This window comes from Tyto alba, unplaced genomic scaffold, assembly GCF_018691265.1.
Source record: "Tyto alba isolate M040663 unplaced genomic scaffold, T.alba_DEE_v4.0 Super-Scaffold_28, whole genome shotgun sequence".
Taxonomy (NCBI): domain Eukaryota; kingdom Metazoa; phylum Chordata; class Aves; order Strigiformes; family Tytonidae; genus Tyto; species Tyto alba.
In genome coordinates, this window is record NW_024881302.1 from 7,198,637 (window position 1) to 7,226,387 (window position 27,751).

The following is a 27,751-nucleotide window of genomic DNA, read 5'->3' on the forward strand; positions in this document are numbered from 1 at the left end:
CATCCTCTGCGGCGAGGCATATCCTTCATGGCCAAGCCCAGTGGCCAGGACATTGCCCTTTGTGGGCGGCTCGTCCTCAGCGCTTCGGTGCGGAGCGGCGAGGTGCGGAGCGGTGCGGAGCGGAGCGGTCCGTGCCGCCTCTCCCGCGGAGGCGGCGGGGAGGCCGCGCCCGCCGCTGTGTGACGGGACTTCCTGCGGGCGAGCGGCGGCGGCCGGGCCGGAGCCTTTGTGCGGGAGCGGCGGGGTGCGGGGCCGGGGAGGGAGGGAGGGAGGGTCCCCGCGGCGCCCCGCGGCCCCGGGCGGGCAGCGAGGGGAGGGGGGCGGCGGCGGCTGCAGTGCGGAGACCGGCGGGGGAGCCCCTTCCTCCGCCTCCACCGCCGGGGGAGCAGAGAGGAGCCACCGCCGCTCAGCCGGCTCCAGCCGCCCAGGTATTTACCGGCCCCCGGCAGCGCTGGCCGAGCCCCGGCGGCGGGCAGGGAAGGGCCGATCCGCCAGTCCGGGCCCGGGTGGTGGTGGGGGGGGGGGGATGCGCTGCCGCCGGCGCCGGGGGGATGCCCAGCCGGGCCCCGGTGCTTTCCGGGCTGCCGGGGCCTGCCCCGCCGCTCCCCGCCGCCCCCGGAGCTCCGGCGTCCCGCGCAGGGGCGGCTGGCAGGCGGGTGGGAAAGCTGCCCTCGCGGTTTTTGGTTCGTAACGGAGCGGTCGTATGCTCGCTGGGGGGGAATTAAAGAGGGGTTTGGCATTGTTGTCCCCCCACAATTACCAAATTTCCCTTTGGGCGCCTCTGCCCCCTCCTCACCATCTCCCTCGGGACCGGGAAGGGTCATTCAATGTGGAAGGGGGAGATTTAAAATTTACCCAAAATCCCTCTGTTGCAGAAAACTGGGTTTCTGGTGACGGGAAGGGAGTCCCCAAGGGAATAGAAAAGCAAGACTTTACACTGTCATTTAATAACTGTCTTTGAAACTCATGGCCTTGTATGATTAATTGCACCGTTATTTCCAAAGATTGACCACCGTCTAGGAGTAAAATGCTCTTTTTGTACTTACTGGTCTGGTGTATGATGACACTAGTTGAGCATTTCCACGTACAACCCCAGAACGTTAAAATGTTCAGAATCAAGAGCTCTTGAATAGGCAACAAGCAGTATTAAGATGTCTTTGCTCCTTCAGATCTCTCAGACAAAGGATTTGTGAACTCTTATCTCTTTCTTGCACCATTTTCTTACCTAGGTCTGTTTTCTGTTTACAAGCCTGAAGATGGCTGCTGCTTCTTCCTGCAGTGTGGAAGAAGATGAGAGCCTGAAAGGATGTGAACTCTATGTTCAGAAGCACAACATCCAACAGATTTTAAAAGAGTGCATTGTAAACCTTTGCATAGCAAAGCCAGACCGACCCATGAAGTTTCTCAGAGAACACTTTGAAAAATTAGAAAAGGTTAGTGATTTTCAGGTGACTTACAATTTTCCATTTTTAAACTGAAAAAGATTGTTTAAGAAGTTTCAAATATTTTGGTGCATTTTTCCTTTTAAACTTTAAATTATCTGGCTATGATTAAAAAATGGGCTGTTGAAAGAAAAAAGCCAACCCTGTATTTGCTGATGTCTCCTATAATACTAGCCGTTCTATAGGATTTTTTGTACATAACATCAAGATTATAATTTCTCATCAAACTGCGCTTGTTAAAAATGACCCAAAGAGTATGAGCATACTTTGTGTTACGATACATGGTCTCCTGAACTTATCTATGAACCTATCTATGGGAAGAACTGGCCTGCAAGGGGAAAAGATGCTGTTCCCTGTTTATTTCAGTGTCAGGTAATGTGTTTTTTCATTCCCCAGAAACTGAACAAAATCAGGGAACCAGCAGGTTCTGAAAATCATTGAACAGTTTGCTACTTAATTTTACTGGTCTCGCTTGTCTTTACTGCTTATCCCAGGATCCTCCAACATGAGATGCATTTGGAGAGACTTCATATACCGTGACCGTCTTCAAAAGTGGCGTAGAGGGGGAAACCTTTCAAAACATTCCCAGATAAATTCTTACTAAAGCCTATGGGTGTCTTTTGCAGGAAGAGCATGTTGTGTGCCCACAACTTTTCTCTGGTGATGGGATTCCTCCAGAAATAAATGGGAGCATGGGCATGCATGTTGTTGATTAGAGTCCTCAGTCTGTCAGAAACCTTATTCATATACGTAGTTTAAGAGAATTATTTACTTCTTTTGAATGAAATGTCTAAAGTTTGTAGGCTTAAGATACGAAGTTTATGTAGTTTTTTTTTTTTCTTTTAGAGGCAGAATTTTGTAAGGACAGAGCAAAACCAGTAATAACTAGTGAATAATACACAGAGCTGATATATTATAGGCGATAAAAGCATTTTATAGATCTCATTGTTGGTTTTTCAGATAAATTTTTGTATAGGTGAGTATATGCCAAATTTGTGTAGCTTTAAAAAAATGCAAATATTGCATTTTTGTGAAAGCCTGGTAAGAATGCCTGGAACATCAGGGACAGGTAGGAAGTACAAGATGTTTTTTAATTGTAATACTTATTATTAAAAAAAAATCTCTTAGTTCTGCATATTCTAAACTTCTTAGACCCAAGACCCATTTCAGGAGAGTCAAATCTGTTGAATTTCCTGTATCGTGTTAGGAGTTTGTTACCCATCATGATGTGTGCAATTCTTGACTTCCTGGCAAGAGGATAAATGTAATTTTTGCAAAAAATGTTAAAATATGCTGTAATATTTTAGAATATTCTCCATAGCTATTAGGATTACTCGAGTTGTTGTACTGGGGGAGTTTAGCTTTACGGATCTAAACACAGTACACAGAATTGAGGCAGGAAGGCTGTTCCTACCCTTGAGAAATTATATATTCTTTCACGTAATCTCCTATTATTTCCCAAAGAACAGAACATACCAGAATTCTGTAGCAGGGTATCGATCAAGATGCAAACACAGAAGTTGATAGATGTTAGTTGCCTCATAACCAAATGAGATGATTTAGAAACAACCAGTCTCAAGGCATCAAACTGAGTGAATATCATGCTTAGCAATCTTGCCACTGACTCTGTAGAGCAGGTTGGGAGCTAAGCCTGCTGAGCCTAAAGGCTCTAGGATGCTTCTGGAGGTTTCCAGCACTGTAATTCTTGTTCCTACAGCAGTTTGACTTCCTTGCCCAACCATCTCTGAGGACTTGCTTGAGATGGATTGCACCGTGGAGGATTTTCTACTGTAGGATAGTATTTTGACTTAGTTGGTTTCATAGTAACAATTGAAGGAAGGCTTGTACAGATAGAGAAAGAATTTAAATAAATTTTATCCTGGTTTTAGAAGATACTTGTCGTATATGGATTCTTTGAAGAATCTTAATGTAATTGTGAATTTAGCAATTGCCTGTTAGATTTTTGAATGTGAATGAGCAATACACTGATATGGTGTATTTGCCATTAGCTCCTTTAATTTTGGTCCTGTGCAGGGAGAGAAGTGAAAATCTTTGGGTTTAAGCACGATTTTCTAAACAAAGTCATGTATTTTTCCACTGAAGTGTGGTATTTTGGGGTTATTTTCCAAACTCATTAAAATAGACAACACATTTCACTGAAGAGAGCAGTAGAATAACAGTATCTGTCAAAAAATCATGTGGGCAGTTTAGAGATGAAGTATGGGATATTTTTCAAGTGGTTAAAAAGGGAGCTTATGGAAAACATGTAGAGCTCGACCCACATCAATATACTGGAGCTACCTCAGAGGTGAATAAAAACCCCAAAAGTTTATTTCATTTTGTTAATTCTTAACTACGTCTCATAAAATCAACTCAGAAAACCAACATTTATTATCTATATGCAAGATCAGAGCAGATCATAGATGCTTTTCACCTTACTTCTGATGACATTAAGTTAGGTCCATTGCCTCCAGCCTATATCTCTACTGCTAAATGAAAAAGGGCCAGGGACTAACCCCTGACCTCATGACACTAACTGGCCCCAAATATAATTCTTAGGTCTAACACGTCTAGGAGCAGGTTTGTTTTGGCAGGAGTCAGTATGAGCAGCTCAGAGCAGAGCCAGGGAATGAGCTAATAGTTGAAGGATGTGGACTGTCTTGGGCTAGTATTCAGGTTCCTGGCTGGGCCATTTTTTATTTCACAGTATAGACACGGCCTGAGAGGGCTGTAAAGTGAGAACATGAATAAATACCTATGAATAAAGAGCTGGAGATTGAGGTTTGATGTTTGATTCTGGAGTCGTCATTTTCATCTGGAGAAGTGCCAAGGTTAGAAAGAAACGCCTGATGCCTGTTTAAGTTTACAGCTTATTTGTGTCAAGTACAATATTAAAAAACATAACTCTGAAAATAATTGTAAGAGAACATTAATAGTTATTTTTCTGTTCACTTAATACTGGCAGGACCTGCTTGTCTTAAGATGCCAGTAATTGCTGAGAATCAGCCTAAGTTTCTATATTCTGAAGTTTGAAAGTCAATTTCATATGATGTGACCTACAAACTTCAAGATGACATCTACTCTGATCACATTAACAGTTACTTTGTAAAAATCTCTAACATTCCATTGACCACAGAAAAGAGTTGAAAACAGTTTAGATACCTGAGATTTTAAAAATTATGTAATGTTTTCTTTTGAATAATTTGTTTTACAATTTGCTGTGACTGTATAGAACTTGTTGGTGGATGGGGTGAGGAAAACCTTTCCCTTAGAGGTATCAATTGTCTTTTATAGAGCAGGGGAATGGATGTTAGCTAAGAAACTGTGATGTTATTTTAACAGCTGTAATTAGGTCCTGTTTACTTAGGGGCTAAAGACAGCAGAACAGAAAAAGCAGGGAACCCATCTTTTATCTCCATTTCTTACCTTCTGTAAAAAAGTTAAATACTAAGAAGTTACAGGCAAAACCTTGTGTTTTCAGCTATACTGAGACTGCAAAACTTTCATTAGTGCCAGGCTGTTTAGTGCCATGATTATATGATCAAAGATGGAGCTGGCTTGCCAGGCTAAGCTAGACTGTTTTTCAAGCAGAAAAAAAATTATAATGAAGAATAGAACTAATGAAGAAAATGGCACAAAGGAAGGGGAAGCAGCAGGAACCTGCAGGATATGTTTAAGCATTACGAAGTATTTTGCTGAAGCCATTTTACATGCAGTGTGTTTCAGAGCAGTGGCTTTGCTGGCTGAGCCAGCTGGTCTTTGTTGATACCTTCTGGACCTGAGCTCTCTCCTGGTCCCTTCTATTTCCCTGAGCACATACAAGAAATACTGTCTAGCGCACACTGAACTTACTGTCTTGGATTGCTGTGGATTGCCAGTGGTTTAATGGACCCAGGCTGATGCTGCATGTCTTAAGGTCATCCAAAAAGAAAGTTTTAGAAACACCTGGACTCTACCTTCTGTAATTAAATAAAGTAAAATGAGATTATCTGCACAGCTCCACCTGGTGATATTAGACAATATTGCACACAGATCTGGTCAGAAAAATAAAGGCATTTGTGTGAGAGGTTTGCTGTAAACTAGCACTGAAAAGAAAGTGTGCAGTAAATTACAAATTCATTCACTGTTAGTAAAATATAATTTATTTATTTATTTATTTATTTATTTATCATAAAGAGTTTCAGAACCAAAGGTATTTGAGCATCAAGACTTGAACTTTCTTCTGCAACAGTAGTCTTTCCCAGTATTTACATCTCTTCACAACAAGAAATTTTTCAGTCAATAATTTCTACCAGAACCTGTCCAAAACAATGAAATTAATTCTTATAAGCACAGGTGTTCATGCTAAGTATAACTCATTCCTTTAAGGTAAGCTGGGGAAACATTATGGATTGGAAGGAAAGCCTGTGGAGGAAAAACTATTGAAAAAATTCATTAACTAAGCAGTTTCATAAAGACTAATAAGACAAATATTTCTGTATCTTTCAAAGCTTGCAAAGCAGTCGGGCGATATCTGCTCGGTGGTCAGAAATGTTGCTAAAGCATGTGGGAACATACCTGTACTACCGCAGACACTGACAGCAACGCAGCGGTGGGAGCACTGGGTGCCCTTGCTGTGTGGCTGCGGTTCTGAGCAGGCTTGGGCAGCCTCTGCTCCTGCCACTCCTCTCATATCAGTACTGGGGAGAGCTTGAGGCAAATCAGCTCAGGTCAGACCTCTGTGATTGCTGTAGTCAGTCATAAGCAGTGTTATGAGAGGTGACAGTTTTCTTGGAACAGGTAAAGGAAAAATGAGGTGAAATCTTAAGACCACTCAGGCGAGCTTTCCTAAATGCATGAGGTTTAGGAAAGGGTGGAGGATAAAGGGGATAAGAGCAGAAAGAGAATAAAAGTTTTTTCCTAAGAAATAGAATTGGCTACAAGTGAAGCTGTGCTCTCACAAGCTTGTGCAGAACATGTTAGAGTGTCACTGAGATTCCTATTTACTTTGTGTGTCTACAAGTATGAGCAGCTTTCCCGGTGTCAAAGTCAAAAACTAGCAAAAATGGAGCACAGTGATGGAATGAGAAGGGAAGTCTCTCCGGAAGTCATCTTTGTTTCACATCTCAAGCTATCATCTTTTATATTCATCAGGATACTTAATCCATGTTAATCTTTAAGCATCTAAGTGGCTTTAAAGAAACAGGTTTATACTTAGCTTGAAACACATGAATGAAATACCGTGTCAAATTCGTGTGAAGTTAACAATGGTGCTGGGTCTGGCACTGAGTGATGGCAGATTTCACTAGATCACTATGAACTTTAGAAAAGCTCTTGATATTCATGGGCCTTTACAGCTAGGAACAGGTATCTACACATATTTGCCTTCAGCTGACTGCTGCCTTTTGTAGTTTCCCAAACAGATGTAGGAGCCCTTAAGCCATTTAACCAGTTGATTTTTGAAAAAGAGTTTGCCCAAGCTGAAATTCTGCTTGTGTTGGGTTCCAAGGCTGTAGAACTGGCAGAGTACCTACCCTGCAGCTTGTCTGCAGCTCAGCAAATCCCTCACTAATCTTTTGAGAGGCCGGTCGGACTGCATAGCAACTTGCCTCAGATGAGGTAGAACTCCATATTGAGGGATGGGAGGGTTTTGAGCTGTGTTCCTGCAATTCCTCCTCATTCTCTGTGTTTCACACTCATCAGAGCATCGGGCAAGGCGCTCTGAGAGCTACTCACCCTTTCCATTACAGCCCATTGATTAGCCAAAGGGAGGTAGAGGCTTTGCTTGAAGGCACTAAATTATCATTCAAATGATTTCCTTTTTTTCTCTTTCATTTGTAGGAGGTGACTTAAGGCACATAAGTAGTGAAGCCTTGTCTGTCTTCCACAGTAATTATTTTAAAGTGAGGGGCATACCGAATAAGAATGATAACAAGGAAAAAGACTATGTAAAAAATGATACAAATCAAACCAGGTTTCAAATATGAAGATGAATTTTGATTTTGCTCTTGTTTTTAAGTTAGTTTTCTAGTAGTTCCTCATTAATATTCTCCTAAATTCAGAAAAAAGATGACTCCTTATTTTTAAAAACCTTTTTAATGCTGCATGAATTCATTTTAATTAGGCACATAGGATGGGGTTTGAGACTGTCCAACTGGATACCAGTAGGACTGAGTGGAGAACTGCAGTTTTCATAGCAGATTTAAGATTATTTGAGTTTTGACTTTGTTTCAATTAAGGAAAGGACCTTAGATTTTGAAATACTCTAGGCAGGGGAATTAATTGCTTTCCGGTGTGCTGTGCTGAGGTCTGTGCCTCTGCGGTTGCCTGCTTGGCAGCCTGTGTTGGAACTGTACCCTGACAGCTTTGTAAGCTCAAGCTGTTGAGGTTCTGCAACTCCTGGGAGCTCAGCCTGCCAGCTCCATCATCCCTGGGCAAGATGCTAGGGAACGGAGAAAGTGAGCTATGGGAAACTCAAAACAAAAACATGTCCGTAATTATTTAGTTTGGATTTATTGGCAAATTGTGAAGAGAAAAATACTTAATGATTTGTGAGCATCTCACTGAAGGGTTAAGGGGGACACATGGATTCTTGCCCAAGCATGCAATTCAAGTTTATATCTAGCCTTAATACCCCTGTACCAATGAAGGCACTAATAGCACAGGGAAATTGTTTTGGGTTTCAAAAATGACATGCATGTGGAAAAGGGCAGGATGAAAGAGAGAAAAAAAAGCTGAGTGTATATTTAAGTTGGGCAGCGCAGCGCACATATTTTAATATTTGTATTAACATCAGATAACTTCTTAGAAGAGAGAATAAATTGAGTAGAATTTTATTGAAGAGTAGAAAATGTAGAAATATTTCAGAGACAATTTCCACTCTGAAATGACTGAGGAAACACAAGATTTTGAATAACCGTCCTTGCTGTCAACAGCACATTTGATCTAAGGGCATCAGTATGCTTCTAAATGTTAAGTGGGCTTACACAACAGAAGTATTTTAAGGAACAAAATGGCATGCTAGCATTTATAATTTCCGCTTTGTTGATAACCTCAATTACCAGCTATCTCTTCTTATGCTCTGATGGTCCATTTATGCCTCTTACATGTAAGCCTCACTGAGATTGGTAGCGTTTGTCTTGGATTAAGGGTCTGCTGTGTTAGAAGGCTGGAATAAAAAATAAATAAGCAGCTTTTGCATTACATATCCAGTGATTAAAAACTTCAGAATGACTTAGGTGTTCTGGTTGTTGCTGGAAAATATGACATAATATTTAGCATTTTAGTTTATATTCTATTTATCTAGTAGAAATAGAGCTTTTCTGTGGGCATGATTCTTCTTATACAAGGTATGTGTGCATACGCTCTTATTTGGCTGAATTTTAAAAATCAGAAGTGTTGGCTATGGTTCTCTTTGATTATATAAGCTTTTAAGTATCAAAAATATAGTCTGTGTTTTGTAACATAACCTCTCTTACTTTACTGTGAGGCGTATGTAGGAAAGTAGGGAAGAGGTGGTGATGTGTTGAGATACTGCAAGACACTGGAGGGGAAGACAAGGAGTGTTAACATGTTGCAGGAGGTAAAAGGACGCCAATAAAGAGGCTCAAGAAGCCAAGAGATACAGTTAGAGCAGCAGAAGAGTAGGCGTTTTTTTGGCAGGTGAATTTTGCCTGGATTGGAAATGGGAATGAACTGAGATGCAGGGAGACCACCAAGGATGCAGTAGTAGTAATCAAAGTGGTAGATAACTATGGAGTGGATAAATATGTTAGTAAGTGGGTTAGGGGCGGATGTTAAAGATCTTTCTTAGTGATGCTGTAGAAGAAAAGGTGGCATTTCACACAGGGAAGGCAGAGGAACAATAACTGGGATTCTGTGAAAAGTCTCTTATTACAAGTCTGAACAGTCATAAAGATAGAGATGTCCAGCGTGACAAAGACAAGACTGGAAAGGACATTAAGACCTCCCAAATTTCTCCAGCTTTCAGAGATGGCATCAGTCAGTCCTGTGCTTTCAACAAAGCAGAGTGCTTTGCCTTTGGCCTTTATTAGTTGCTATAAATCATTGTGTCAGCTTCCAGGAGTGACGAGGCGGTGTTAGAAACCTTCCTGTATTGAGAGCATCTCCTCTGGGTCAGTTGCAGTGCAAAGAGAGATTAGTTACATGAGCATGAAGTGTCCTGCACGTTTTCTGTGGATAAATAGAAAGTGGATTCCAGGTCTGTCAGTCAGAAAACTTTATGAGTGTGCTTGAGAAAAAATTAAAAAGAGAAAATATTTCATTTAGAGTGTACTTTGTGTGGTTGCTTTTGAATGCAGTGAATAAATTAAAGAGGCAGAGCAGAGATAGTGAGCATTGATACTGAATGGCTGAGTTGCTTTTAAAAGTCTCCTTGGGATGTTGTAAAGCTGCGCAGTGATTTGGAGCCTCTTCATGTGCTGTCCTTCCTTCAGCTGAAACATCCGAGTTTCCAGGTGGTGACAAAGCCTGAAAGGCGAGACCGTGAGAGGAACTACTGGGAAAGAATTTCTGTTTCAAAATGCTCTGGATGATAAAGAAAGCTTGTGGGTCAGGAAGCATGTGTGCTCTTCAGCAGCAGTCTGAAAGGAAGGGTAAACCAAAAACTGTCTCTGCGTTGTGGACGCTTCACTTGCAGTGTTTAAACTCATTACAAACTTGTGGAAACATTAATCGGAGAAGGCAATGACCCCATACGCTGAGGACAGTGTGCTAAATTCCTGTGTTTTATACCTCAGTTCTTGTAGCATGAACTGTCATAGATGAAGGTGAACATTCAAAAGATAAATGGTTCACTGCAGTTGTATTTATTGGCTATTCTTTCTTTTAATTTGAGGTAATGATGGTATATTTTCTTTCCTTTCTGGTTTACTACCATTGAAGTCAGTGATGATATTCTAGTTTCACCATCCATCTCCCACAGAAATCCCAGGAAAGACTTTTGTTTTCAACTTTAGCTAGGTTTTTGGTCACTTGCAACATGGTTTGAATAGAAGTAGAATTAGATTATGTACATATGAAATAGGGTGTTACTGTCACACAGCAATGCTGGTTTGTAGATTTAGGGTGTGTATATCATTGTATTGGATTGTGGCGGTGATGCTGGAGGCTTCAGTCAGTGGCACACACATGGTCCCCTACTGCCATGTAAGACTTCCTGAATGATGTGTGATGTCCACTGGAGCTGGTTGATGTGACACAGGACATGAGACTCGTGTCCTTCTCATCTGGCAGCTGAAAACTGAGCAAGGTCACCCAGAATGTCACTGGAGCATGGATAACTGGATCAGACCCAACATATCCTACAAGGCTAGAGCAGCTCCTCTGAAGCTAGTGCAGATACTGGTGTGAAGAACAAGATGCTCACTGGAGCTTGCTTAAAGGCAAATACACTGTTTTGCAGTTGTGTCTTGCATGTGTTTTCTCATTTTAAGGTGGACATAATTGGGCAGTATGATTATGAATTATCTGTGCCATCCAAATAGAGAGTGAGATTGCTTGTTGTCATGACAACAAAAGATGGTGAGGTGTTTACTTGAAAGTGAGTTCTGCACAAGCGTTCACATCAAGCTGTGTCTGAAGATCAGTGTTTGAAGAACTATTCTTCAGAGACTCTATTCCTCCTTTAAAATATTTGCTGTATTTGTGCAGTTTTACCCCAGGATATATGGAAGATGGCTTTTTGAAAGCTTAACCCAGGACGGAGCATACTCTTTTATTTTCAAAAGTCACTCTTTAGTTCAGTAATGGAAATCCTACCTAGACTACAAATAGCGACATATGGAAAAGCCAGCCAGTCAACTATCTGCTGTTTACATAAAAGGAGTTTGTAGCGAAGAGACTTCCCTTTAAAATGAATCATATGGTAACTCACTTTTATAATCCTTTAATATCTTTTTGGCTTTATAAGGTATTTGGTTTAAGAGCATGCTTTGTGAAATTATATTATCTCACTGAGCTTTCTTTCATGTATAATCTGTGCAGGGGCAGAGGAGATATTATTCATTAATTCCTTGGAAGTGCCTTTTATACAATGTGTACTGAAAAAGAACTGTGTATTTGATATTCAAGTGGGACAAACTACTACTCTTCTCAATGAGTAAATATGCTATGTATAAAAAGAACTCTGTAAGTGCTGCATACAATTAAATAGTTACCTGACTGCCTTCTTTTTGTAGTTACCTTTTAGTATACTTTCAGCTGCTTACTGTCCAGAAAGGCCTTCATTACCTTTCAGTTAAGCTTATAAAAAAGGTGCACTTGGTTCTATTCATTTAATATAAACCAAGAATGTTAACAATATCAAAGAGATACATAAGCTGCAATAGCCAGTAATGTTATTTGAAATTCTTCAGTCACAGATTTGGTTCTGTTGACTAGATATTAAATATAATGATAATAGGTAGCACACATATTTGTATTTTAAATATTTGTGTTTCTGCAAGTGCATAATTGTAGTTAAGGAAGCTAGAGACAGAGAGCAGTAGGGAAGTTGGTAAGAATGCTTAAATAGAGCTTGTAGTTATTACATGATAGGAAAATCTAGCTGAGTCATTTTTTACCTATCAGTGCTGCTATTTGAAATTTGAATTGGAAATGAAAAAGTTTCAGTAAGGATTTAATACAGCTGAAATCAGTTTTTTTTTCTCTTTTTTTGTTGCAGCACCTAGCTCAACTGTGTTATGGCCCAGGAGTTGCAGTGTTGTGATCCCAATTTTAAAAAAATACTGTTCTCAGAAAGAATTTGGGACTTTTTGAGGCAGGTCAGGACCTTGAAAAGTCAAATCTCTAGCCAGCCCTCTTCATTCTACCTCTGCGCTTGTCTCTTAAATATTCTAGTAGTCCCCTAATCGAAAACAAGATTGTGTGATTTGTTACTTCGAATTATGCAGCATGGGAAGTACTATTTAGTTATTTATTTCAAATAGCAATGATACATCAAAGATTGGTGTCAAAGGCTCCTTAGGTTAGTGACATGGGCAATGTCAGTAATAGTGAGGAAAGAAACTGGAATAAGACCAGAAAAGACAAGTGGCATGACTGGATTTGTCAGACATTTGTAAACATCAGTGGCAAAACATATATTAATCATCTGTTTTTCTTGCAAGCTTATAAATTGTGAACTTGTTCCAGTTTTCTGTACCGCTCTTTTCTGGTGTCATACCTGATGAGTTAACTATAACTCATTTCCCCTGTCAGTGAGACCAACTGGCTATGTTGGTAATGCACCACATGTCTAGTGGTGGTGCTCCCAGATCCTCCCTCCTCCACCAACTCCATGTATTAGCTTTGATTGGAAAGACTAATAGGAAAGTAACTGTATAAGACAGAGGCCAGGTTCTGGCATCCCTGCCAAAGGAATGTTGGTTTTATGGGATGCACGGGGACCTCAGCATTACTGCGTTTTCTTTTGGGTAGTCTGCAATGCTGCTAATCTGAATTGTCTCAAAAATGCTGGAGTTGTTCAGGGAGTCGCTGGATGATAGCTGGTTACGTGTACATAGATCAACATAACCCTGAGACTGTCAGGGTGCAGGTTATGCTGACAGCAATGTAATAGATAACAGTAAGTAAAATTACTGGACTACTGCTGCGCAAGATGGCTTGCCTCCTTACAGTGCTCATGCCTCTCCTGCATATGCCCTTCGGTTTCCTGTGTTAGGCAAGCTGAGGACAGGGCATGTGGTCCCTCTCATCTCCAGTTCTCCCCTGCCTTAGGCAGGGTTAGTGAAGACCAGAAGGAACCAGCAAAGAAGGCACTGAAGAAGTAGCAAAGGCAGTGTGGTAACGTGGTGTGTTGTGAGCAGGATGCCAGGCTGAGGTGGTACCGTGGGTGGGCTGAGAACGAGCAGACAGGCCCCCGTTTCTTTGGCTGATAGACAGGGGTGATGCAAAAGGAATTTTACTCCTGTGTGCTTTCCGTCGAATCCTAGGAAGCTGGAGAATAGAGATGGGGGTCTGGGAAAACATAATTATGGGGTAATCTTGTTTGTGTCAGTTCTTTAGAAGTCAAATAATTCAGCATATGAGTGGACAAAGTCTTACAACTCTGACATCCTTTCTTGAAGGTTTTCTGTACTGTTTCCTGCTGTTGTTACTATCTCTTCAGGGATTTCCCTTTGTATTTTATTCTCTGTTCCATAAGCGTGAAATTTGGAGAATAACCTCCCTATTGGCCAGCTGGTAGTAGGCCAGCCATCATTTTTCATAGTCCTCTGGAGCCTACTTTGGATCTTACTTGCTTGGAAGTTGTCCCATTGATTGTAAATCTGTTATATGGCAGAACTTCTGGAGTAGGGAGCATCTTTGTTCTTTCTGGTGATAGTAAGCCTGCAAAGAAGAGTAAGATGAAGAAACCAATCTAATGTATTGATGTGTGACTTCTGATATGTTCTCTGTACAAGACAAAGATACATACAAGCCAACTGAGAAAATAACAGCTGTGATGTTGGAGAGTAAGCAAAAAAGGCTTGTTCTTTTGCTTTCTCAGCCAGGAGTAGCTGCAACGATATGTCTGCAGTTTAATAATATATTGGTTTCCATTACGTATAAGAAAGAGTTGAACAGGTCAAGTATTGGAGTGATGATACCAGTACACACATTGTAGTTAGCTTCAGTCCTTCATGCTGCTCACATTAAATTTTTAATATTCTTTCAGTGGTACACTTGTGTAAATTGACAGTCATCCAAATATAGAAGTGAAGGGGTTGCTGATAATTGTAAAAGAAGACCAAAATGGAGAATATTCAGCAAGTTAGTTACATGGGTAAGAGAAGTTTCATTGTCTCTTTTTGCCTTGCAGGAAGAATGCAAACAAATACTGGCTCGGCAGAAATCCAGTTCCCAGTCTGATTCTCATGATGATGAGATCTCCCCTCCTCCTCCAAACCCAGTGGTAAAAGCCCGACGCAGGAGAGGGGGGGTCAGCGCAGAAGTGTACACCGAAGAAGATGCTGTTTCTTATGTCAGAAAGGTAATGTGTTTCTGTCCATCTGATTCTGAGATGTACAGGACAATTGAGGGACTCATATTTTGGTCATAATTTGGATTTATGGGTCAGCCTGTAGGATGGTGTCCTCACGGTGTCATATGCACGGCTTGACCATCTTCTTCACACTCAAGTTCTTTTTCTGCCTCCTTGACTAAATACTTTTCCCATCAGTGTGGCTTCAGCATCCTCTGTTCTGTCCTTTTTCAGATGTGCTGCTAATCTGTTTTCCCCTCTAATAAGGTTGGTAACTCTCAGCCATTTTCTTGATATTCACAGACCTCAGCAACTTCTGAGTTTTGTCAGAACCTCAAAGTTTTGGAAAACAGCCTTTTCTATTGCTGCATTTCCTGCTTTTTTTTTTTTTTTCCAAAAATCACTTCTAGCTCATTTTCTTCTAACTGAGATCATTTAAGTTCCCTAGAACATTCAGGCACATGCTTCCAAAGTTGATTGGGTACCACCTAACCCATGGGTTTTTGGAAGTCTGTTGACCATACTTGTGCGATTTTATGTGGCTGTTGTCTTTGATGAAATGCCAATCCCAAATTCGGTAATTTCTTCAGTAGGAGCACTAACTTGGGCTTCTTTTGTTCCAACTGCCTTTTTCACAAAAATATCTAGATTTATTATATCCTTGATATCTCTTAATAACTGCAATTTTTTGTTTTTAAACTGGCTTAAGCTTACAAAGGTTATTAAAAGACAGATATTACAATAGCGTATGTCATGTTTGTTTAGGAAGCTAGGCTAAAAATGCATTTCATAAGGTTGACAGATGCTACTAATGTGCTTTTGTGCATGCCTAGAGTAGCTTTAACCCAAAGAGCTTTTTCTTTATGGAAATACATTTTGTCAGTAACTGTTTTTTGGCAGAATACTTCTTGCCTTTGCAGTCAGATATGCTTTTGTCATCCACTTATGATACAAGTTCACTGGCTGCTCTGGGGATTTCTGTCCCAAGAAACAAAGAATTAGGAGAGTCTTTCATCCTAAAAACAATATGGAGGAGTATTCCTGTGGCGGTTAATGCTTGCAAGTATACTGTAAATTTTAACAGCACAGTGGTCAAGCTATTAATGCACTGCACTATTAAAAAACTTGCATGTTATTTTAAAAGCCGCTTTCAAACACTTTGCTTTCTGTGCAGATTGCAATATCCCTCTTAAAAACTTCCATAAAAAGATCACGTTTGTCTCTACTTAATATGGCTTCCATCTGACTTTTCTGAAAATCAAAGGAAATATTCCTTCCCACACCCCTGAGTAATTCTTCTATGTTTATAATGTAATTTGAAGTTAACTTTGTTTTCTTCATTTTTCAACAGTGATGCCAATATGCCCTGACAGTAGCATGGGTAGGCAAGAACGAGAAGAAGCAACACAGATCATATTCTGTATGTTCTGTGACTAGGGCTGTTACAGTTTTAATTTCCTAGGAACTGACTGAACTTAAATAATAATAATTTAGGGGATGGTTTCTTGTCAGGCTACAGATGCTGCAAGGAATAGAGAACTAGCACTGGGAGGGTTTGTGTCAGTGCTTTGTCTTCTGCCATCATCAAATGAATCCCATGGTGACTCTCACGGATGTGTGTTTGTGACAGAGATTTCTAGAATGCAGAAATAAATGGAGACACTGAAAGGACAAATTATGAAACTAATTTAAAAGTGTAAAAAGCAAGGCGAGGGTTGTGTTAGACTATTGCAAACAGATGGAATTTTAGAAAGTAGCTAGGAAGAACTGCTGGCTTAGATTCAGATGTTGGATAGAAACACATCTGGGTCATAAGCCAGTTTAAAGGATCCCTTGAAGGAGTGAGCTATAGGATGAATAGTGCTAAAGGCAGTGCAATGAGTTATGTCACTGGAGAGAAAATCAAAGGAGATTTAGCTCTGTGATTTGAGCAAGCACTTGGCATGGCTCCATCTGAGGAGCACAAAGCAAGATCTCTGTGGAGGGTTATTTTATTGCTTCATTCCTGAAACTAGAGAAAGCAATATTTGTCAACACATCTGACATAGCATATAGTTAACAACTAACAGAATAGGAATCTTGCTGTAAAGAGCGTTATCAGCTTGAAGAGAACATTCAATGATAACTTGGAAAAGTGGTGTGAGAAATGGTCAAGTGATTCTTCCTGACATTTGATTTTGGTCAGATGCATGGTTACTGTGACACCTAAAGAATCCCTCCTGTGTTTTCTATGCCCTTGCCCGAACAGACCCACTTTGATCTCTGCCTTGTAGCTTTTGTTGCTGCAGATCTCAACTAAGATAGGTTGGTCTACGCTATTCCATAATCATCCAGAAAGGTTAGTTGAAAGTCTGAGTGATTTGATTATCTACCCTCATCAGCAGGAAGCTGAACAGCTAGGGTGCTCTTAATAGAGCAAGGGTTCGTGACTGAAATTCAATCCAGGGTTTCTTTGATAGGGTAAAAAACAAGAATAAGATACTAATTTTTTTTGCATTGAGGAATTTAAACTTTTAGATAAATTAGATTATGTTTCACTCTGATACACATATACTGTTTATTCATATACTCTTCTCTAGACTTAATTTGAGTAGTCTAATGACTACAGAAGTCAATATAAGTGATGTCTGAAGTCAGAGTTTAACTTCAGATCTTCACACTGTAGTATTTTCCCTTGAAATAAAGCTAGATCAGTTCTTTGAGAGAACTGGTTCTACATCAGTTTTCCCATTTGAGACATCCTTCTTCTGGTTGGATGGGTAGTACCTTGCCTTTCCAGGGTGAGGAATGGCACCTGCATACACATCAGCGTACGTAGTAACTTAAATAAGACAGATATACTATTTATGTCATAGGAGAATGTGAAAGAAAAATGCTCATATTCAGACCTTTTTTATACAGTAATTAAAATAGGCAAACAGATGTTGATTTTCAGATTGGAGCAAGGTTTATTTAACACAAAACTTTTGCTAGGCTTGTTTTTGTCCTGTTATAATTAAAATATTAAGGAAAATCACATAAGTCAAAGAACAACTTTTATAAGTCATAACCTTGTTACAAATTTCTTGCGTCTCTTATAATCACAAAGTCTCTGACAGGCAGATGATGGTGCTTGGCAAGTAGAGAGATACAGTATCATTACTAATATCTTACCAAAATGGAAAGTCTAACTTGCAAAAGTCTTGCAATAAAACTTCACCCAATATGAAAACATACTCCTGAATTTCAACATCTATTTTGAGCAAATTTATGTATAACAGGACTTATGCCATCTCTTCAATTAATAAAAATGCCTCTTCATTCTCAAATGTAAGTCCTTTTCATTTGCCATGAAGCAAGGGCACAGGATCTTGACCCAGGTGGACCTCAGAAGCTTGGTTTCTTATACCACAAGCAGTACTGAAAAGTATGGTGTAATCAATACATTTTTACCTTTTACCTTAAGAAATGTTGCTCATTCCCTAGTTTTAAAAGTAGGTTGCTTCTGATACTGTTTGTGGGGGAAGAAGAGTATGAAATATGTTTTCCTCAGTTCAAGAGATTTGAAAGGAGACTACACAGCTACCAGTACCTGCAAATTATAGTATTTTGCGGATATCCTTCTCCCCACTTATCCTGGATCTTGTATTTCTTTTCTGGTTGTCATACTGAGAACATAAATTCTTATCAAAACTGTAATTAATTACTTTCTTAGTGGCTTTATATTATAGCCTAAACCTGTCTCAGTGTTGGAAATCAAATTGCATCCATTATCTTGAGTAGTGGAATTTTCTATAAATTTCAAGATCTATGAAGAGATATAACCAGGCATGTAATTACTCTTTGTTCTCTTCTCTACAGGTTATTCCAAAGGACTATAAAACTATGACTGCTCTGGCAAAGGCTATCTCTAAGAACGTACTCTTTGCTCATCTTGATGACAATGAACGAAGGTATGTGGTGCTTTATGATTTAAAGGAATCTATAGCTTGACCTTAGGACAAGAAATGATATTAAATTTTAACTCAGAGTTCAGAACTACTCTCACTGATGCATTTGAGTCATACTAGATGCACCCTCACACACACTTATGGTATTATGACAAAGGGTAAAATCACAAGCTAAAAAAGGGCAAGAACGGGTTAGAATGTATTCAGACATATTTAATATTTTCAAATCAGCTATGCCTGATGAACTTTATTCTAGGTTACTTGAGGAATTGGCTAAAGCAATCTCAGAAGCATTTTTAGTTATTTTAGAGAACTCAGGGAAGACAAGTCAAGTGCTGGAAGAGTGGGAAAGAGAAAACGTAGTATCTATAAAGATGTAAAAGAGAATTACAGGTAAATTATTTTGTTCTTTGAAAAACTGAAACAAACGAATTACATGTAAACACCTGAAGGAGATCAAGGAGTTCAGTAACAGACAACATGACTTTTAAAAACTTCAAATAGTCTTTCTACAGCTGAGTAGCAAGTCTTGTAGCTAGGGAAGGCACAACAGAGGCCAGAGAAGCTTCACATCTAGTAATGTTTTGACATTAATGCATATGACAGTTTCATTATACAATCAAGGGAAATGTCTTCAGTGAAACCACTGTGGAGTCTGTGCAAACCTGATTGGATTGCCATACCAAATAGTAGTTATCAATAGTATATCTTTCTAATGGAAAGATATATTGAAGTGTGAGAAGGGTTGCTCTGGTTATCATCATTATTGTCATTAATGACCTCAGTGGTGGAATAGAGTATGAGTGTTGAATTTTTAGATGACATGAAGATGGGGAAGGCTGCTAAAAGATTGGGAGACGAGGCTAGAATTCAGAATTGGGCTGATGGGTTGAAGAAATGTTGTAGTAAAAGCAGGATGGATTGTCACTGAGCCAAGTGCAGAGATGTATACTTAGGGAGGAAGAACACCTTTGTGTCTGTAAGATGGTATTGCAGTTTTGGTAGTTCCTTGAAAAACTATGTGGAGCTTATTATGAATCATGGTCTGAACATTAGTCACTAATGTCAAGCTGTTTCGAAAATACTAATGTTTTACTGGGGTAATTAAACAGGAGAACATGCAAGACATGTCCCAGTGTTGGAAGGATTTCAGCTGGAACACAGTGTCCAGTTTGGGCATCACACTTCAAGGACAAACAGTTGGAGGAAGTTTAGGGAAGAGTGGTGGGAATGATCACAGATCTAAATAACATCACTTCTGAAGAAAGAATGGGATTGGTTGGCCTGCAGAAGAAATGTTGGGGCTGAGGGATGTGATAATAGCTTATAATTGTGTATGAATAATTGTATATGAAGAATAAGCTGCTGTGTGTGCCAAAGGGTAAAGAATAATGGATTAGAAGTGCAGTGGGAAGGAGTCAAGTCAGATACTAGGAAGAGGTCTCTGCTTGAGTAGGTTGTGGAGTCTCCACCACTTGAGGACATTAAGAACAGATTAGACTACAGTCTGCCAGGAATTACATAAGTAGTGTCAGTCCTGCCTTGCAGCAGATACGCTAAGTGATGTCATGAGGTCCTTGCCAACTCTGCTTTTCTGTGCTTCTGTGGTTAGAAAGGACAAAGACTTTGTCTACACTGACGTTTTTAGTACTGGCGGAACATCAGCAGTACAGTCCTTCAGTGGGGCTACTCAAACACTTTCAGTCAAAGCACGTTTCAAGTGTGCAAATGTTGCTCCCTCTTGCAGGCATTCATACAATTTAATTACTTTGCAATCCTAATTATGATGATATCGCACTCACATGCAGATTTCTGAAGTAATTAGAAAAGGATTAATTTTGCATGTTTCTTCTAGCTTTTTCACCCACAGCAAATAATTCTTGTATAGAACTGCTGTAAATCCCAATTATACCATCAGCATGCTAACGTGACAGACACTGAAAGTATAGGTTTTAGGGCTAAAAAAAGGGACATTTTGGTAATTTGTTATCCAAGTAGGGTGAGGGAGAAAAATTGAAGAAAAACTGCTTTTTCTTGCACTGTACTGATTGTACATCATGGTTATGGTCTCCCCTATCCATTCCCTGTGTCCCATTTACCTCTGTCAGCCAGACTGTCCTGTTACGGTTATGTGTTGGGAGTGAAGAGATGTGCACAGATTCCCATGGGTGTGCTACAGATGGTTTGTAGACTGTCTGCTTTTGCAGTCCTCAAACTATGGCTTGACCAAGTGTATACTGCCTCTGCCGTCAAAAGATTTAGAAGCTTCTTGGTGTCTGGGTTGTGAACTGGAGCATATTCAGCTATATACCATCTTCCTTTCTCATGGATGTGTCTAGGTGCCTCATTCAAGCCTCATGACAAGCACAGCAAGCTATTGCTGTCACTGGGAAAATAAAAAGGAACTCACAGAAGGATGCATGCATTCTGCTTTTGCAGATAGGATAGCAATGAATGAATAAACTGTTCTCTCTTTGCATTTTACTGAGCTCACTTTTGACATGATGGTATTGCCCTTGTCTGGTTTCATTGGTCAAATGTGGAGAAGTCAGCAAGTTGGATCATACCATTGCCATCACTTCCAGTTTGTGTCTTGTCGATGGAGATAGTTCAGTAGTAGTTCAGTAAAGTAAATGGTCTATGACTTCATTTGGGTTCTGTCCTCTTGGAATGGTGGAAAGCTAGGTGAGGTTATTTCATTTTCTGTACTGCAGTGGTGGCGATGGTGTTTATTTCCCCCTACTTTCTACACTGAAGACAGTGCCATTGCTTCACTTAATGTCAAGGTTGACCATTCACCAAGATGTAGAGGATGTTCAAGTGAAGGAATGATGGACTAGCAGGACTTAACTTCTCATTTACAATGGATGATTCTCAGGTTTTTCCTTCTTCTATGAAAACATATTTATGTTAACCTGCTCTATGCCTGTGCATCCACGTGACTTGTGTTGGACTTTGTGATTGGCAGCTGTGAAGGGCCTTATGTCTGACATAAACCCTTACTTATAAAGGCAGTGCGTAACATATTATCTCTGTGTCAGATATTCCATATGAATGATTAAGTGCGTGAGAATTCATGCTGAAGTTAAGGTAGACAAGTATCTTTTCGCACTGGTGTCAAATAGTTTTGTTCAAGTCTTCTTTTAGATAGCATCTTTCCATGTGCCATGCTTCAAAAAGGGTTGCCATCTATCTTGTGCACGCACATGCACAAACACACACACACACATGCACACAGTCTCTGGTGTAAAATTATACTGAGAAATGCAAAAGGGAAACTGTAACTGCATCAGTACTAAAAGCAGCAGAGCTAGTTATCGGCAACTTTTGCCAAAATGCTAATTTCAAGAGTTGCTAATATTACAAAGAACAGTACAGCTCTGCAAAATGATGTGGCAGTCCACTGCTTACTTGTGAGACTTTTCCACTGACTTCAGTAAGATCTTGATGAAACTCTGGAGTAGGGTCCTGGTTCTCTCAAAGCCAGTGGCAAAATGCCCATTACCTCAAGTGGAAACGTGCTTTTAACAGTAAGGGAGCTGTTCTCATTTTCAAAACCAAGAATGCATGGCTTTTTAATTGTATTTCCATACATGTGCACCTGATGTATATTTTATGTGCATCCTCCTTTGCCTAGAGCTGGTCCGCTACAGCAAAACCACAGATTTACATGGATGTATCATACACTCATTATGCAAAGTTTTATTGAATTGATGAGAAACTGGCTGGAAAAAATTAAAGCAACATCAGGACTTCACAAAATTAATTTCTGATTGTGTTTTAATAGGTATAGTTTGATTTTGATTTTCTATTATAATATTGCACATCTAACAAAAATACTGGACTATACTAAAAATTTCAGTGAAATACTCAGAGGCAGGGTAAATATTTGTGAACTGTGTGGAAAAGAGGGATGTTAAGGTGGTGATGGGCTTAATTATGAACTAAACAGCTCAGTGAGTTGCAGAGAATCCATAGATGTGTATCAGTGTGCCTGCCTTTGGTCTCATAATTGTTTCTTGTCTTACCAGCCCAAACTCAGTTGTAGTCTTCTCAGAGTAGCCTCATGTCATATGTGTTTTGATGGGGTTTGCTTCCCTCGTTGGGATATGTGGCAAAGCCCTTTCACTTTGTTTCAGATTTTGATGTATTTGCTCTGCAGTTAGGATGTATTTAATGCCTGGCTAGTTGAGCTTGTATTTTGATAGTGCTGTGGTATCATCCTGCAGGTCCCTAGACACGTGTGCTCTAACTTCTCTCCTTTCCCCCACCCCATTTGATGACATATTAGTTGGCTTATGTTCACATGGGGGTTTTGCCCTTCATTTTGTGTTTTTTTTCCCGTACTCCACTTCCTTTGTGACTCCACTCAAAAAATCTTGGAACAGACTGCTCAAAGGGTTTCATTGGGTGGGCAGTGGAGCATTTTAGTTAAACTCAGATCTGACTGCAGCAAGATATTCTGGAAAAGCAGAGTTCATACTGGTGTGCAAACATCATGCAGAAGCTGTGGAGGTGGCCACCAAGAGGACAGTTTTCCCAGGCAGAAAGCACTCTAAGACCTGCTAGTTATGATCACTGCAAGATCAGCAACTCTGGTCCTGGCTTCGTGCTCACCAAAGCCTTACAGATATATACACAGTCCTGCAAAACAGCTTCTCACGTGACAGCTCTGAAGGAGCTCTCTGCAACATAAAACGACTTATGACACAGAAGACAGCGCTGTACAGGCTGTGCACCCTGAAGCATTAGGAATTGCTCTGCAGTTTGTTCAAGGATGAACAGCCTTGAGAGAAAACATCGGTGGAGTGGGATCTTCAGCCAGGTAAGAGGCATTCACCCTCTCTCTCATACTGGGGAAAAATAAAACGGCAAGGTTAACTTTGAGGGATTTTTTCATTAAATACATACATTTATTTTTTATAGATTATGTTCTTTGCAACAGCTTGTCCTTAACATCGGTTGAGGGCAGAAGCCACCTTGTTTCTCTGCTCTTCATTGCACCTGTGATCCAAGAGGAAGTCCCAGCCAAAAAAAAAAAAATTAAATACAATCCTTGATTATGGCATTTGTACCTAATAAAAAGAACTCAAAGATGAAATTACAGACTTTGCAGGATGCATATTTCAGAAAGTAGATCTATCTTTGTAATTATCTTAGTAATGTCCCTCCCAAATGCTGGTGGGAAGTTACACTTAACATTCAAGTCTTGTCTTAGGTGGCCTGTGCTATAGATTCTAATGGCAGAATAAGGGGGAGAAGTTCCTTGCTGATCTCATCCCTCCTGATTCCAATATGATTTCATGGTTCAAGTCCATTCTGGAGGCCGTTAAGAGTTTGCATAAACTTTCCCCCTTCTTTTGGTCTGTGATGCTTGAGAGTTTTGCATATGGGAGAAATCAGCGTGGCAGGGTGCACTGTACTGATGCCCTTTCTGCTGCTTTGGTTTTGTTCAGTCAGCAGGCAGTGAATGATTTCTATCTGTGCAAAGACAGAATTACGCCCATAACTTGGCAGCATTTTATTTCCTCTCCTGCTCTTGGATATCCAGCAGATTAACATCCTTCCTAGTTGTGAAATGGTGTATAAAGTCAAAATTGGTGACAGGGGTCTAAGTCTGATTGTCCTAATCTCTTCTAATCTGGCAGTGTTGCTAGTAAGAATTTTTATCAGTTCAGCGTACGCCCACTTGGCTTTGCCATGATGTTACATAGTAAAGGGTAAAAAAAATGAAGAAATTGCTTGTTTTCCTTCTGTAGATAAAAATAAAAGATATTTTTTCATCATTTCATTGACAGGATGTTGTGTCTCTACTGGATGGGGGCAGCCAGTGAGAGGGGGGCAGGGAGAAGATTCAGAGGTGACCTGCTGTGGGAATGGAAGCTGGACCCAAAACCGATGATTGTCAAGGAGGAGAAGGAAATACAACTGAAGCATAAACTTTGTGAGAGAGCAGGAGTGTCAGTCCTGGTTCCAGGACGTCACCAGTGCCTGTCTGCTCTTCTCTGAGTCATGGTCCATGTCTGTCAGTCCCGGTTCAGAAGCTTGGTGGGCTCCTGACCGCATAAAGAAGTAGAATGGGTAAATGTTCACCATACCTGTATGTAAATGCTGTGTGAATTCTATATGTAAAAACTATGTAAAACTTGTTTGTCAATGAGTAAAGAGAGTTGATAAATATTTAACATGCTTTTCTATATTCCACTTTTGGCATTTTAGCTAATATAATAATTTTTACAGGCATTAATTCTTTATTATTAATGTATGTGCAGCTCTAATGCCTGCAACATCTTTCAGAATGCTTTTGTGTATTTTATTATTTGGATTAATAATAAATTGGTTTGTTTGAATTGTATACTGGTGTGAAACTGCTTTGGAAACAAAGAGCCAGGAAATTGTATATAATGCTTTTATTAAAATATTGAGGTCTTCTAAAGGCACAAAAAAAGCAACAACCAATGAACTAAACAGCAGAAAAAACTGCTGCATTTATTACAGGAAAACACAGTGCTGCATTTACTCTTGTGTATTGCCTGAATTGCAAAGGTATGAGAAAAAAAGGCTTTTTAAATTTTCTTTGCTTGTTGGGACCAAGATGTAAAGATGAAAATTGGTACTTGTATGAGGCATTCAAGCCAATCAAGATTTTTCTTCACACAAAAATTCTTACCCTTTTTCCAGCATTCTCCCAAACATTATGGAGAGCACATACTACTGTGATACTGTAGATAAAATTGGAGGCATGTTGTTGTAGATACCATCATCTTGCTGTTAACATTTCAGAAAAATGTTCTACTACCTTAGAAGTGTGTTTTAAGTAACCCATGTTCTGCAATTCAAGCAGTTTTGTAAGCCATGATGGGTGGCAAAGTGGGATCCCATAGGGACTTACTGGGCATAAACATATGCTATTTGAAGGACATTAGTGTCCAAATTAAGACTTTCTCAGCATCAAGACACAATAACGTTCTTAAAATGTATTAAGGGCTGTCACAGAGGGTAAATGAGTAATCATGTATCTGTGTCTTCCGAAGACGAAACATCAGAATTAGGCTTCAGTTGTGCAAGATGGATGTAAACTCGACATACCGTAATAATTTTTAGTGGTAAGGATACTTAAATAGAGTGTAGAATCTATAATTGTTAAGGACAGATTAGGCAAATCTCTTTGAGCATAATTTCGTTTGACCTCTGTTTGGATGGGAGAAGTGTCTTAGCTGTTTTTTGTAATTCTTGGATTCTCGGTAGTGGGAAGCTAGTGTATTCTTTCTCTGTATTCTTCCTCTATACATTTTTTCTTTATAAAATCTATTTGAAGGGTTACTGTTATTTTGTACATCTGTTTTTGTATCTAATTCTCCCCATCTTCCTTTGCAAACCAGGTTCTTCAGACCACTGACCATTTTTGTTCTCCTCAACTTTCTCTGGTTGTTCCACCACTTTCTTGTTTGTTTATATTTTTCACTGCAACAGGATATTGTTGACTCCTTAGCATGTGATCACAGGAATCATCCTTTCCTGCAGAAATGCTACTTTGGCAGTGAATCTTCACCATATATTAGCGCCATTGGCTATTCCTACCCAAATATGCTTAGCTGTTGTGTCTTTAGCGAAAATATATCTATTATCTCAGACCAGTTCTTCAATTTTTAATGGTTTTACATCCATCCTAATGTTATTTTTTGAAGTGCTTGAAGCTCCTTTACTCTAGGTATTGTCATCAAATTCAGAAAACACAGTCTTTATCCAGGTCAGTAATGTCTTGGGTACTTTTTTCAATACAGGCATAATCTAACATGAGAAAGTGGTTTTCCATAGCTAACAGATGAATTTTGGTTGTTGTCCTGTTGATCTCATATTAAAATATTCTTGAAACTTCTGGTGATTAGTGAATTTCAAGGACATTATTATTGCTATAAGCTTTATTCACTTCTGCATAATGCCATGCTTTATTAAAGCACTGGCTACAGGCCAGCTGGAAAGTCTCATATATGTGGAAGAAACCTAAGACAGCACCATTCAGGAGCAAGATGTTTTAGAAACAGGATGCCACAGCTATGACATATTCTTTACACATCCTGTATTTTCCTTGCATTTATAACTTAACTCTTTTGCTAAAAACCAAACACAAATCTAGCTTCTGATTGTGCTTTGTATATGCCTACAGTGAGCAGAACAGTGCTAGAAAAATGCCCTTGCCATGGTGCTGCATTAGTATTTCTGTATCTCCAGGAGTCCACATTGTGCTAAACCCACATGGATGTTAAGGGGACATATTGACTCTGCCTGCTGTAGGCATCTAAGTTCACTGGTGCTCAAAACAGCTGTTTGGAGCCTCAGGGTATGGTTTCAGTGTTGATTTAAGCCAAATCCTGAGCTGGTACCAAAGGAGGAAGTAACACAGTGAGTACCAGACCTTGGCAGCATGTTCCTATTGCTCTCGTGGCCACGGTTAGCCAGATCAGCTCTCTGAAAAGTGATCAGGTCAGATCAGGTCCTTCCTCCCACCCTCTACCTGGCTGGAGAAATACTTTGGCTAGCTGGAGGGAAGAGAGGGCAGGGCAGGACCTCTCCTTTTGGGGAGCAGCAGAGGTTGAGTTCAAATAAAGTGATGTCAAAACTGCACTTTAGTTTCTCTTACTAGTCATTGGACAAAGTCAGAGCATGGAAGTAGATGGTGTGAATACCTCTATAATGAGCCATTGTTCCTTGCCAAGAATGCTCAAAATGTAGAGCTAAACCACTCAGAATATGAGAGATTAGAGGAAAGAATAAGAGATGAAAGAGAAATTGTACAGCAATTCATGGCAGAGTGGGGGAGGGCTTTGCTGAGTCCATGACATGGCTTCCTTGGGTTACATTAGGATTTTCTGTGACCAAAGTACTGGATGGATTTCCTCCCGCTCCTTTTTGGGAGTAGCAACAGAGAAAGGAGGGTGACAGCATCGTCCCAATGCGCTTTGTGGCGGGTGCACAGCAGGGCAGGCTGCATCCCATGAAGGTTTGTAGAGACATGAAGGTCCCATCTCTGCTGGAACTCCAGGAGATGGACAGCAGACCGTGGTAACTTGTGGGCAGAGGAGATGTGTACATACAAGTTATATGTACACGTAACAGATTTGGTGGTGAAGAGACTGGTGCAAAACTTCTCTCTGTGGGTGAAATTTTTCTGATCATCCTTTGTATTAGATGATTAACCTGCCATTTGAATTCTACTTGTAAACAACCAAGAAGAGGAAACTCATCCCTCAAATCAACCAAGGCATACTAAATAAAGCTTTCCCTCTTTGGATAACACCAAGGTATTTTCTAGGTAAACTTCCTGGCAATCCAGCATTTCCTTGTGCCTTTTATGCCTTGTTTATGGCCCTGATTCAGCATGGTATTTAAAAGTGCATGTTTAACTGTGAGTTGTT

The 27,751-nt window shown here is 40.0% G+C and overlaps 1 protein-coding gene across 3 annotated transcripts in view; it reads left to right on the top strand.

Moving 5' to 3' along the window:
• Positions 1–318: 318 nt before the first annotated feature.
• The window catches only part of PRKAR1B (protein kinase cAMP-dependent type I regulatory subunit beta), a 100,586-nt gene continuing 73,153 nt past the window's right edge, over positions 319–27,751 (top strand). The window contains exons 1-5 of one of the 3 annotated variants that reach the window (XM_042798769.1): positions 330–348; positions 379–428; positions 1,230–1,433; positions 14,245–14,415; positions 18,247–18,338. In XM_042798769.1, coding sequence (XP_042654703.1) covers positions 1,257–1,433; positions 14,245–14,415; positions 18,247–18,338 — 440 coding nt within the window. In that variant the 5' untranslated portion in view covers positions 330–348; positions 379–428; positions 1,230–1,256. Of the gene's footprint in view, positions 429–1,229; positions 1,434–14,244; positions 14,416–18,246; positions 18,339–27,751 lie in introns of all 3 variants that reach the window. The other 2 variants (XM_032983724.2, XM_032983723.2) reach the window with 2 other exon arrangements.